This window comes from Oryctolagus cuniculus, chromosome 8 (assembly GCF_051225735.1).
Source record: "Oryctolagus cuniculus isolate XC-2025 breed Fujian yellow rabbit chromosome 8, ASM5122573v1, whole genome shotgun sequence".
In the NCBI taxonomy this organism is placed as follows: Eukaryota; Metazoa; Chordata; class Mammalia; order Lagomorpha; family Leporidae; genus Oryctolagus; species Oryctolagus cuniculus.
In genome coordinates, this window is record NC_142874.1 from 15,609,967 (window position 1) to 15,624,094 (window position 14,128).

Sequence of the window (14,128 nt, forward strand, 5' to 3'; positions counted from 1 at the left end):
TGCCTCTCAGGATCCACATCAGCAGGAAGCTGTAATCAGGAGCTGGGTTTGAAAATCATACCCAGTATTCACCTGTGGGACACAGATATCTTAACAAGCCTCCTACCTGCTAGCATAAAGATCCGCCCTTCTAATTCTTAGCTTGTTTCACTTTATGTTTTTCCAAGGAATTTACTACTTTTTAATATTTGATGATTCAGTGATTTTTTTAAAAAAAAAGATTATTCAAATTTATTTATTTGAGAGGCAGACTTGCAGACAGAGAAGGAGAGACAGAGAGAAAGGTCTTCCATCCACTGGTTTACTCTCCAGATGACCACAACAGCCGAAGCTGGGCTGACCCAACGCCAGGAGCCAGGAGCTTCTTCCAGATCTTATACGTGGGTGCAGGGGCCCAAGGATGTGGGCCATCTTCCACTGCTCTTCCAGGCCGTAAGCAGAGAGCTGGATCGGAAGAGGAGCAGCCGGGATACAAACCCACGATGGGATGCCAGCACTGCAGGTGGAGGCTTAGCCCACCAGCCACAGTGCCAGCCCCACTCAGTGGTTTTATTTTTTTTCTGTCAGTAGAATGTGGGTTCCAGAAGGACAGGTTCTTTGTTGTTTTGCTAAGTGAATGATGCACATCAGGTACCCAGGCACAGAGAAGAGTGCCTAGCACAGAGAGGAGACGCGGAGTATTTGATGAAAGAATGAATGAATCTTGTTTTTTGATTTGGGAAAAGGAAGCAGCAAATGCAGTACTTAGTTCCAACTACATTTGTGTTTCCCCCCAAATTTTTTTTTCTGGTTGTCCTTATGCTACCTAATTTGAAGACTGTTGCTGTCTATATATTGATAAAAAAGAGATTTCTAGCAACTACAACAGCAGTCTCATGCATTCAGGTTGTAGCTACAAGGAAAGAATCTATTTCCTGACATTGGTTTGTAACAAGAAAATGGACAAATTACTAAATTGTATGATAAATGATAGATAACGTGTGGTTCTTTCAATGGTTTTTGATTTGTAGATTAGTGTATCTGTTTTCTAGTTTCAAATATCTAATAGGGAGTTGACTCTTAAGATTTTGAAATTAAAAGCAAAAATATTATTTAAAGATTATTATTATTTTTAAAATAATTTGTAAGTTTTCGTTCTGTGGCTTTAAGGAGTTCAGGACCAAAACACAGGTCGTTGAATATGTTTTCCATAAAATTTCATAGACATAGACCGATAGTGTGATCGTTGATAAGGAAAGAGCTTGCATTTCCCCAGGCTATCTGGCTAAAGAAGAGTGTGTCGAGGTGGCAGGGCTCATCCAAACAAGGCCATGTTACCTTGAGAAAGGGCAAGACAGTGCTGACTCCACAGTCAAGCAGTAGTCTACATACAGTCATGCTAATTATGGATAGAGTCATCAACTAGAAAGAAATGTCCTCTAGAATTATCAGAGTCACTTTTCAAAATTATATTTGTAGCCTAAACTTGTACTACATTTGTTAAGGAAATTTGGATTCAGCTTCTCTGTGAATAAAATAATGATTCTGTTGATGAGTGATGGGCTATTTTTATGACTATGTTTCAGAACAAATCATTGCTTACAGTTTATATGGCCAGTGTTTTCAATGATCATTTTAAGTCTGGGTATTTTTTTCAGGTTTAGTTACTAAAGAATCAGTACTTAGAAGTTAATTTCATTTAAAAAGTTAGTTATCTTCTGTTGATCCTGACCCAAGTAAAGTACTTGTCCCTGTATTGTTTTTGTAATAAAAAATGTGCAATGCATTATCATATACACTCATAAGGAATGCTTATGTGCACTTATGTAATATAAGTCATCTTCAGTCTTACTATGTCAGTACTATAACACTGAGAGTACTTAATTATCTTCCTATAAGAATTGTTTCATCTATTTTTTTAAAAAAATATTTATTTATTTATTTATTTGAAAGTCAGAATTACAGTGAAAGGGAGAGACAGAGTGAGAGAGAAATCTTCCAGCCACTGGTTCACTCTCTAGGTGGCTGCAACAGCTAGACTGGGCCAGGCCAAAGCTAAGAGCTGGGAGCTTCTTCCGGGTCTCCCGTGTAGGTGCAGAGGCCCAAGCTCTTGGGCCATCCTCCACTGCTCTCCCAGGCACATTAGCAGGGAGCAGGATCGGAAGAGGGGGCAGCCTGGACAAGAACCGGTGCTCGTATGGGATGTGGGCACTGCAGGTCACGGCTTTACCTGCTGTGCCACAACACCAGCCCCTGTTTCACCTATTAATAAGATTTATATTCACTGTTGTAGATTGAAAGACATGACAACTGTGCCTATGACTACCTAGAGGTTCGAGATGGAACCAGCGAAAACAGCCCTTTGATAGGGCGTTTCTGTGGTTATGATAAGCCTGAAGACATAAGATCTACCTCCAACACCTTGTGGATGAAGTTTGTTTCTGACGGAACTGTGAACAAGGCTGGGTTTGCCGCTAACTTCTTTAAAGGTAATCGGAAGTCCTTTACGAATGAGGAACTTTCTTTGGAGTAAATACAGCATCTAGCTTCCAGGGGAGGACGAAATTAAAATTGTATTAAAAGTTGGAGTAGGTACAGTTTATAAGGATGATTTGATATGTTTTGGTGGAAAACATTTTTTTTGTAAAACAACGTTGAAGCACAGAGTAAGAACTCCGTTAGGGCACTCAACCATCTGTTTCTTATGAAATAGTCAAACTAGCAAAATCCAGAAAGGGATACACAGACAGGACTAAATATCTGCAGTGCATATAATCAATAAAAGATTCCCAATGAGAAGAGAGTGCACTGACACACAGACAATCGATTTATTTCCAGATGCCAGCGCGTCTAAACTCAGCTTTACAGGATGCTGTTCCCCCCTGGGAAATTCCCGGTGGCTTCCTTAACAGGATCTTCTGATATCTAAAGTGTCTTTTTGACAAAGACAGAACTGATCAACTTTAATTTGTGATTACATAACTGCATTTCAGTTTGCTTTCTAGTTCCATGTTAGCTGCATATTACTGAGATAAGAAAGTTGCTTTGGGGTAAATAGCATCAAATATGCTTTCTGAAATTCATAGGAAATTATTTTAAGTGTGTCATTGTGCAATAAAATTGTTATGAAGAAAGAGAAAAATGTTTCCTCTATACTAATTTTATAGGATACATAATGTACTCAGTTGTATATATGAAAATTTACAGATAACCTAAATATTTTGTTACTTAAAAAACAGTAAAACACATTTTCTCTGAGTTGCTTAAATATTCACCATATGAATTAAAAAAGCAGAGCAACTTGACACTTTTACTGCATGTATTAAAATATTTATTCAAATGTTCATTTATATGTTTAAGATTTTCTGTCATACATTTTTTTAAAATAATATATGTTTTGGGGCTGGCGCCATTGCATAGCTGGTAAAGCCATCACCTATAGTGCCAGAATCCCATATAGGTACCAGTTTAAGTCCCAGCTGCTCCACTTCCGATCCAGCTCCCTGCGAATGAACCTGGGAAAGCAGCAAAGACTCACATGGGAGACCCAGATGAAGCTCCTGGCTCCTGGCTCCTGGCTTTGGCCTGGCCCAGCCCTGGCCACTGTGGCCATTTCAGCAGTGAACCAATAGATGGAAGATTTCTCTCTCACCCTGTCTCTCCTTCTTTTGCTGTAACTCGGACTTTCAAATAAATAAATAAATCTAGAAAATGAAAATAACATATTTCATATATATTTCCTATGCATATTTTCATATGTATATATACAGTTAAATAGTATATACATTCACAAACATGTGAGATAGTTATATTTTCTGGCTCAAAATGTATTTGTAAGAAACACCAAAGGCTTTCAATTGAAAGAGGTCCAGTGAATTTAGGATTTTCATCTGTTTTTAATTTTTATTCCCACAATCTCTTTCTTAATGTTATTTCTTTAAAAACATTTTGAGACATATCTTGCAACTATTCTGTGAAATCAGTAGGTGAAGCTATGCTATTGCAGCTGTTTTTTTATTATTATTATTTCATTAATCATCCCCTTCTAAGCTCAAATTCAGAGCAAACACACGCTGGGATAATGTGGGCTCTGGGTAGCCCTGCTGTAGATCCAGGACTTAGCCTGCTTCTCTAATTCATGGGTTGCGGGACCTGAATTCTTGCAAGTCATCCAGCAAAGGCTGTGTTCCCTCTTCTTGTGTTGGAGAGGTGAGTCGTTGTCTTCGTTGTCCTCAGAGCCAGGTAGAATCCTGTTTTCAAACATGGCCTATGAAAGCACAACACGGTGGTCATCCTGTAACTCTGCCGTTTTTGCAGAGGAAGACGAGTGCGCCAAAGCTGACCGAGGCGGCTGTGAGCAGCGGTGTCTGAACACCCTGGGCAGCTACCAGTGTGCCTGTGAGCCGGGCTACGAGCTGGGGCCGGACAGGAGGAGCTGCGAAGGTATGGCTGGGCCCGGGCAGCACCTGCACGCACCCTCATTGCTGCCCAAGTCCTCCTTCCACATCCACGGGTTGCCCCTCTGCGAATTCAATCAGCTACTGATCCAGAATATTCCAAAAAGAAATTAAGCATGTGCTCAACAAGTGCAGCCTTCTTTCATTTTTCTTGTATGTATTCTCTAAACAGGATAGTGAGACAACTATTCCCATAACATGTACATTGTATGAGATATTGCAGGTCTTCTAGAAATGATTTGAAGTATACAGGAGGGTGTGCACAGGTTATTTGCACATGCGGCACCATTTTGTATAAGGGACTTGTGCAGCCACAGAGTTCCTTATCCAGAGGTGTTGAAGAACCACTTATGGAGGGATGACTGTTTTGTATTCTCATGTGCTCTCTGTGTCTCTAACTGTGTCTCCATCCTTTATCTCTATCTCTATCTCTATCTCTATCTCTATCTCTATCTCTATCTCTATCTCTATCTTTCCCTCATGCCTTTCTTGTCCCCTATAATAACCTCTTTCCAAAAACTACTAAGACTTAATTCAAAGTCACAGCTGATAACAAATTCTTGTTATGTAATCAATTCTGTCCTCCTTTGGTTACTATGCTGTTGTGTGTGCATGTATGCATTTCTGTCTCTTTCTAAATCTAGATATTTTACCCACCTATTTGCCCACCCACCCACCCGCCCATCCATCCATCCATCCATCCATCCATCCATGACTTGATATTTTCTTACTGTGGTCTCTGTGGTCTCTAAGTCAGCAGCCCTAAACCGGAATTGCTTTTGTTACCTCCAGCATGTAGTAGACAGAAAGCATCTAGCCTAAAACCAGACATGCATTTCATGAATAAATGCTTCTTTAAACAAAGATGACTTTGTCATGGTTATCCACATTTCTTCTTTACAGTCCCATGTGAGGTTTTGTTTGCCAGGCTGTCTTACCATGTCCTAAGATCTCTGCCCTCAATTTGAAGCTGGCTCTCTCATTTCCCTCTCCTCCACCCTACCAGAGGCCTCACACCTCAAACTGGAGAGAGAATAAACATTTGGATCTTCATTCCTGCAGCCTGTCCCCCCTTTATTCCTCTTTAGAAATTCCTGTCGAATGCATCACCACAGGACTTGCAGCAATACTTGTATTTTTGTATTTATTAACTTGTTTTGGTGTGTTCCACTGAAATGCAAGCTCCCTGAAAATAAGCACTTTGTTCTCTACTGTGTCTCTGCTAGAGGATGTAAGAGGCAAAGGTGCCTAAGGTGTTTCCTTAATGAATTCATTCCATATCTGCCAACCTAAAAAAACAGTGATTCCTTATTTCTTTGTAAAAGTTGATCTTTTTTTGTCTATTAAACACTTAATCCTCTCTCTGTTAATTAAGATACATTGTTATGAACAAAATGCCATACCTTTCAAAAAGAGGACTTGGCACATCAGTGACATGTACATAAAATCAAAGAGACCATTTAGTTTAAGCAATTCTTGACTCCCTGGGAATTAGTTATAAAATGTGCATATGATCTTTTCACACAACTTGCTCTGGGATACTTTGATTTTGCTAACTTCGCTGTTAGCAAAGAAGGGAAGTAAATGGTGTCTCTCTTAAATAGATCATCCACAGGAAATGAAAACCAGTTGTTAAACAGAGATTTGTGGAATAACAAATATGTTGTATCTGTCATAATTTATCTTGCCCGCTGACTCAGGTAATACATCATTGCTTGTCTTGGCAAAAAAGAGATTGAAGAAAGAATGATTTTGGACTATATTATGCTTTACATATATCTTTTCCTTATCACAACTCTATCAATTCTAAAATGTATTCTTTCTGTGAATTCTGAAGTACCCAAGGCACACTACAAGATATTATTATGGTGAACCCATTTAAGAGATACAAGAACTGACACCCAGTTTCCTTTAGGTTGATTGCCAAAGATTAAAGTGATCTAAAATATTGTTGTACATCTATTATCTGCCTGGTTGCAAAGCTGCAAAGTGATATTTTGTAACTGTGGTTTCATGATTGCCATAGTTGTTCTAAAAACTAAAGAACAGTAGCTTCAGTGTCTGTTGGAATCCAGAAGGCGGTTTTTTCATTCACTTATATAATTGACACCTAATAATTACATGTATTCATGACGCACAGTATGTTATTTCTTTACATGTGTACAATGTGTAGTGATCACATCAGCATAATTATTGTTTTTCTGTGTTGGGAGTATTGAAAAACTTCTCTTATGGGTATTTTGAAATCTGTAGTAAATAACTGTTAATTATCGTCACCCTACTGTACTATATAGAGACCACTTGTGCTTTTTCTATTTATCTAACTTGATTTCTGTACCCAATCACTAACCTCTCTCCATCTTCTCTTTGCCCAACCTTCCTAGCCTCTGTCAACCCTATTCTCCTCCCTACTTCTATGAGATCAACTTACCTTGTACATACAGTGAGAACATTTGGTACTGACTTTTCTGTGCCTGACTTTGTTTAACATAATGACCTCCACTTCCATCCATGCATTGCAAATGTCAGGACTGCATTCTTTTTTATGGCTGAATACTATTCCATTTTATTATGTGCCACATTTTCTTCATCCATTCATTCATATCCTGGTAGGTCCTGTATCTTGGCTATTTTGAATGTTTGGGTATCAGTGGAACTGTGCTAAGAAGGGGGTGACTTTAATAAGGGAATACCCTTCCTTTTCTTTCTTCTAGCTGCTTGTGGCGGACTTCTTACCAAGCTTAATGGCACCATCACCACCCCAGGATGGCCCAAAGAGTATCCTCCTAATAAAAACTGTGTGTGGCAAGTGGTTGCACCAACCCAGTACAGAATATCTATGAAGTTTGAGTTTTTTGAATTGGAAGGCAATGAAGTAAGTGAGCAATAAATAGATTTTTTTTAAATGAAGGAATCCCTGAAGGCAAATCAGAAAACTTTTTTTAAAAAAGAGCATAGTACTCTATTTTAGATTGTTTCTGGGAGATAGGAAATTACCTAGAGGGAGTTTCTAATTCATGTAGTTAATATACACCATTTTCTCCATTTGTTAGAGACTTGGAGTATTTAGGGTCAGCTTCATGTCATGGCTGGGAAAAAAATACCCAGTGGATTTTGATTTGAGTCATAACAAAAATATCCATTTGGAACAACTTGGTATATCTTATTTGTAGAAGTGGGTGTATTTTCATTATGAAAGTAATTTTTCATTATGAATGTGTGCATGCTTTATAAATAAATAATTAATTTTTTAACCTCGGTAAGACATGTTGAGCTGAAGCTATCTTCTACAAATTATTGCATACTGTATCAATAGTAGCATTTTCTGCTAGGTAACCACATTTAAACAAGTGAAGTTATTTATTTGAAAGTTTCTATATGATAGTACACCAAATATAAATGAATGGCAAGCCTAGAAATAAGAATGAGAACTTGTTGAAGAATGTCCTTTGTATGATTGGTCTACACAAGTTTAATTCCAGAGAAAAGGTTATAAGTATTTATTTAATCTCTCATACTTGATTTTCTCTTACTAACTTCTTCCACACCTTTGGTCCCAATAACTAGTTTCTGTGTTTATTTGAAAATGAACATGACTCATCACCTCTAAACGTGATTAAAAATAACTCATGTCTTTGATGTATATCTGATGAACACTTGCAAAGAAGTGTGAGAACAGAAATGTAAGGCATGTGTGCCTGAGGGCAGTACGTGTTGAGGTGTTTGTAATATCTGTGCATTTTATACCATGAGATTAGTCCATATCAGTGGTTTCAATGTAAAAGATATAGCTATTTCATTACCTAAAGGGAATTGAAATCTGAACCATAATAAAGATGTATTTCAGAGAACTGTAGAAGCCTAGAACTGACTGGACGTCTTCAGCTTTTTTCTGTTAACATCATGATTAAGTTTCATGATAGAAAAGAATAGAGTTACTCTTTTCAGCATACTTTATCCACATTAATACTAGCTTGAGTTTGTGGGAAGTATTGAAATAATGAAAATGATTTTTGTAATATTTTTGCAAAAACTTTTTATGAGCTACACATTTTGAAAATCTCAATTTTACTACCCATTCTGTGATTTCATATGAATTCAGTGTTGAATGACTTCTGTTTTCATGGTTTTCCATAAAACTATAGTTATGACGGATGTGACATTCTTTGACTCATTTTTGATAGGTGTTGCTTAAAAGGCTGAAGGTTTCTGTTCAGGTTTTACGTAAATTGAGCTTTGTTTTCTCAAAGCATGATTCTCATGGGGTCCTCCTCAGTTGCAGAAAGATCCTTTGCAAACTGTTAAATGTTGCTAATTAAACATTTATGTAAGAAGGTCATTCATACAACATATACTCTATAGAACATGTCCTATTACAGAAACTTTGAGAAAGTGTGTTTACACAATGTTTGTTAGTGGCCACAACAGTGCTTATTGCCTGAGATTCGCTTAGCTTTTTCCCTTTTGTTGTTAATGCATTTCATGTAAGTCACAATGAGCTAGATTTTTGCCTCTGTCCCATTTACTAGAGTTCCGGTCTGTTTGCAATTCTACAGTAATCATACAGAGTAACTCGCTAGTATGTAGCAACTCCAAGACGTTAGCAAATTGGAAAGGCAAAATGCCTGCTTTTTATATAACAAGTATCTGTCTTTCACTTGGAAAGTTGTTTATGGTGCAGCTCTGATTAGAATGTGGCTTTCCTAGCGGCGCCGGCACACCGGGTTCTAGTCCCGGTCGGGGCGCCCGATTCTGTCCCGGTTGCCCCTCTTCCAGGCCAGCTCTCTGCTGTGGCCAGGGAGTGCAGTGGAGGATGGCCCAGGTGCTTGGGCCCTGCACCCCATGGGAGACCAGGAAAAGCACCTGGCTCCTGGCTCCTGCCATCGGATCAGCGCGGTGCGCCGGCCGCAGCGCGCCGGCCGCGGCGGCCATTGGAGGGTGAACCAACGGCAAAAGGAAGACCTTTCTCTCTGTCTCTCTCTCTCTCACTATCCACTCTGCCTGTCAAAAAAAAAAAAAAAAAAAAAAAAAAAAAAAAAAAAAAAAAAAGAATGTGGCTTTCTTGTGAGACAGCCCGGTTCTAAACCACACTCCGTGCTGTTCATCACCACCTTGCCTTGTAGGCTAAGAAAATGTTGACCACGTTGTATAAAAAATTTCTAGAGCTAAGTTTTCTCATCTCTACCATAGAAAGTACAGTTTCTGTTGCTATTGGTGATTTCATAGGCTATGTCATATACTGTCAGTATTAAATAAGACCACATGTAAGAAGTATTTTCACAGTCCCTGGTGAAGGTTTCAGGAGTTTGATTTGAAAGGGCAGAGTTGCTTGTCTTGTGATTATCAGTGCCTATGCCTCAACAAACATTCATCTCAACTCTCCTTTAATATTTTAGGAAAGATGTAAACAAGCATACATATGTGTGTGCACCCCCTGGGGCTCTCATCTCTCTAATTGTTTCATCCCTTCAGACTCATGGTTGAGCCCTGTGCTAGTCTTGTTTATCTTTCCTTTACCTGTTTATTTCAGCTTGATTTAACATTAACACAGGAATAAAGAGGGGAATAAAAACATCATACTAGATACAGGAATAAAAACGCAATGCATGTGTAAATGTCAGTCATCTGCGACTCTCGGGTCTGTTGACCACATTAACGTGTTCTGCAGGTTTGCAAATATGATTATGTGGAGATCTGGAGTGGGCTTTCCTCTGAGGCTAAGTTACACGGCAAGTTCTGCGGAGCTGAAGTGCCCGAAGTGATCACGTCCCAGTTCAACAACATGAGAATCGAGTTCAAGTCTGATAATACTGTTTCCAAGAAGGGCTTCAAAGCACATTTTTTCTCAGGTATAAGCCTTCACGTGTTGTCTGTGGGTGTTACTGTGTTCCAAGTGGGTTGGGTACATGGGGGCTAATCTTTAAAGCTTTCTGTAAGGCACATAGGATGGACGTTATTCTGTGTTTCATAATTTTTCACTTAAATGAGGGTGTTAATAACAGGATCCCTCATGAAATGTGGCCTGCCTCCAATCAGAGATTATTTTAAGATCTAACTAAGAAATAGAAACTTTGGTAAAACAACACAAAAATATTAAAAGTTTATATGGTGACTTTACTGTCTACAGGTAGATGGAACCAAGGACACCAGACTTCCCAAAAGCAGCAGATTTTTCAATGTGATTTTTCTTTGGTTTTTGAAAATATCTCATTTTAGCAACATTTCCATTGTTTTTTTCTTATAGCATATTTCTTCACATTTTCACTCTCATTGTTAGGCTCATGTTAATATTATGCTTTACCTTACTGCTGTAGAAACAAAGCAGGAAGTCTAGAAATATGCGAGTCCTGACCTTCTTGATGACGCATTAGCGGGTATGCTTGAGGATTGCAGTTGTATGTTTTGAATTGAATGTTTTGCTTAAGCAACTCAAAGATGCCCCTCTTAAAGAAGGGACATTTGATGAAATGCTCCCCGAGGTTTACAAAATTATATGGAAATGTCCGTTAAAATCCCTTATTTTCTCAATCTCAGACTCATGTTTTATGAAAACATTCCTATGAAACTTCAAAACAGATAAAATTGTAATAAACCTTAGCATAGCAAACTATTCTGCATTTTCAACTGGCGACTGATTTCAGGCAACGGAATTGCAATTATGTTTTCATATCAGGTAATTTGGATTGAGTTAATTCAAAGTCCATTTATTCCAGTCCCCATGTGTTTAAAAATTAATGAGATTTACAATGCCCAGGGTTTGTTTGGGGTTTTCCGTGTAATTGAAGTTAATGGTTCACAAGTGCCACTGAGTGCCAACTCAAACACAAAAGTCCCTTAAAAATACAGGTTACAGAAAAATGGAATTAAAAGATAATTCACATTTTCCGTGAACTTTTTGAAGTCTTCTGCAAAGATCTCCATTCCCCAGTTTTTTTCATTCCATTCTTCTAAGTTTACCTTTAAAAAAGTCTTCTCATGCTTCCACTTAAAGTTTATTCTATTCAAAGCTGATTTTAATACCCTTTTTAAAAAAGATGTATTTATTTATTTGAAAGGCAGAGATACAGAGAAGGAAGTGCTGGTTCACTCCCCAAATGGCCACAACTGCCAGAGCTAGGCCAGCCCAGGCCAGGGGCCAGGAGCTTCTTTTGTGTCTTCCACGTGGGTGCAGAGGTCCAAGGACTTAGGCCATCTTCCGCAGCTTTACCTGGTGCATTAGCAGGGAGCTGGATTAGAAGTGGAGCAGCCAGGACTTGAACCAGCACCACTATGGGATGCCGGCACTGCAGACCAAGGCTTAACCTTGTACAGCACAGTGCCAGCCCCTGAATACCCTTTCTTAATGACTGGAATACTTTCTTAGATTTTACAATTTTACAAATGTGTATTTTACAAATTTGAGTGATCCATGGCAACAAAGCTACTTACCTTAGGACCGTCTAAATATTTATTTTTAAAGTTGAAATTATGAAATGAACAAATTTCTTCATATTATTCAAGGTGTTTGGGGTACTTTTCATTTTACATGACTGTAGCCATACATATTATTTAAAAGATATTTGCAAGATGCTGCACATACTGAGTACAAAATATAAAAACAACATCTAAAATTCATTTTCTGATATTTTTGATTGTGGAAAATTTTCCAAACCATAAGCATACCCACATTCATTTGTGGCTTTAGAGTCACATTACTAAAATATGAAATTTGCTTCTTTAATTCTTGTACTTCATATCGAACACACATGCAGATAATGCTGTTCTCCAGGACAGGCGGGAATCTTATTTCTGTGCACCTGTGCTTGGTGAAATGCACTGAGTGCCCTCGTAGTATCAGAGCTCATAATAACCAATCCGTAAATCAGGCTCCTGTATACTGTCATCTTAGAAAATCCTCTCCATTTTTAGCATTTTTCAGTGCTTTAAGAAGAAATATATATAAATCAATTGCCTGGCCGTATTTTATTTTCAGATGTCAGCCTAGATTGTTTGATGGCATGAAAAGTGACTAAGTGGCCGGCGCCGCGGCTCACTAGGCTAATCCTCCGCCTAGCGGCGCCGGCACACCGGGTTCTAGTCCCGGTCGGGGCGCCGGATTCTGTCCCGGTTGCCCCTCTTCCAGGCCAGCCCTCTGCTGTGGCCCGGGAGTGCAGTGGAGGATTGTCCAGGTGCTTGGGCCCTGCACCCCATGGGAGACCAGGAAAAGCACCTGGCTCCTGGCTCCTGCCACCGGATCAGCGCGGTGCGCCGGCCACATCGCGCTGGCCGCGGCGGCCATTGGAGGGTGAACCAACGGCAAAGGAAGACCTTTCTCTCTGTCTCTCTCTCTCTCACTGTCCACTCTGCCTGTCAAAAAAAAAAAAATAATAAATAAAAAAAAATAAAAAAGTGACTAAGTGAAGGGGGCAATAAAGGTCAAGGAGAAATTAAACCCCATATTTTCATATTATACAAGGGTGTGTATAACTTACATATTAAACAATATTGTACGGCACTTTAAGCTGTTGTGTGGACACCCTCATCCCACGTTAGAAGCCTGAGTTTCGGTCCTCCCTCTATTTCTGATTCAATTTCCTGCTAATTAACATTCCTGGGGAAGTAACAGATGGTGGCTCAAGAACTTGGTCACTCACACGAGTGAACAGGATGGAACTCCTGTCTCCTGACGTCAGCTCGGCCCAACCTTGGCTGTTACAGGCGTTTGGGAGTGTGAACCACTGGGTGGAAGAGCTCCCTTACTCTTTTATCTCTGCCTTTCATATAATACAAATAAATAAATAAACTTAAAAATAAGTTTTTTTCTGAAAATAATTTGAAATTGGGACAGTTGTTGTGCCGCAGTCATATCAACATGCCATAAGGTGTTGGTTTGAGACCCAGATGCTCCACTTCAAATCCGGCACCAGCTAATGCACCTAGGAAAGCAGTGGAGGATGGGCCAAGTGCTTGGGGCCTTGCTACCCATGTGGGTGCAGGGACCCCAGCACATGGGCCGTCTTCGGTAGCTTTCCCAAGTGCGTTAACAGAGAGCTGGATTGAAAGTGGAGAAGCAGGGATTTGAACCGGTGCCTGTATGTGAGGCTGGTGCTGCAGATGATGACTTTACCCGCTATGCCAGTCACCATGAATTCTTGAAAACCCTTTATATTATCTTCACTTATTTTTTTTTTATTTGAGAGAGAGAGAGACTACAGATAGAGAAAGAACTCCCACTCTAGTTCATTCCCCAAAAGCCCACAGAGTTGGGGAGTGAGAGGGCAAAGCTGGAGCCAGGGATTCAGTCCAGGTCTCCCGTGTGGGTGGCTGGGATCCAGTCTTCTAAGCATCACCCACAGTCTCTCAGAGTCTGCTTTAGCAGGAAATCAGAACAGGGACACAAACAAAGACATTCTGATGCAGGACACAGGTGTCCTAACCAGAGGTTGGACGCTACCTCTGTCACATTTGTTTCTACGTATTGGTTTGACAGATGAGGTGACTGAGTTCAGTAAGCTATGCAGTGTCACAAAGCATTTAAACCTTTGTAATTCTTTTCCACAGACAACTGCTATAAACGTTAGAGCTGATCATGGTGTCTTGCAAGCGCGATCTGTTTATACCTTACACTAACGTAGTATGACCCGGAAAACAACAACAGATGCGTTTTTCATTTCTTTAGTAGATTGTTGCTTTGTGAAGTCCAATGTAATTAT

General features: G+C 39.5%; 1 protein-coding gene across 3 annotated transcripts in view; it reads left to right on the top strand.

Annotated features, from left to right (window-relative positions):
• TLL1 (tolloid like 1) overlaps positions 1-14,128 on the top strand; it is a 231,823-nt gene that overhangs the window by 177,538 nt on the left and 40,157 nt on the right. For all 3 annotated transcript variants that reach the window (XR_016211612.1, XM_089301979.1, XM_089301980.1), the window contains 4 exons: positions 2,273-2,468; positions 4,297-4,422; positions 7,151-7,311; positions 10,105-10,285. Coding sequence is in view for 2 of the 3 variants with exons in the window: in XM_089301979.1 (XP_089158105.1) it covers positions 2,273-2,468; positions 4,297-4,422; positions 7,151-7,311; positions 10,105-10,285 (664 nt within the window). In the remaining variant the exon portion in view is untranslated. The remainder of the gene's footprint in view (positions 1-2,272; positions 2,469-4,296; positions 4,423-7,150; positions 7,312-10,104; positions 10,286-14,128) is intronic.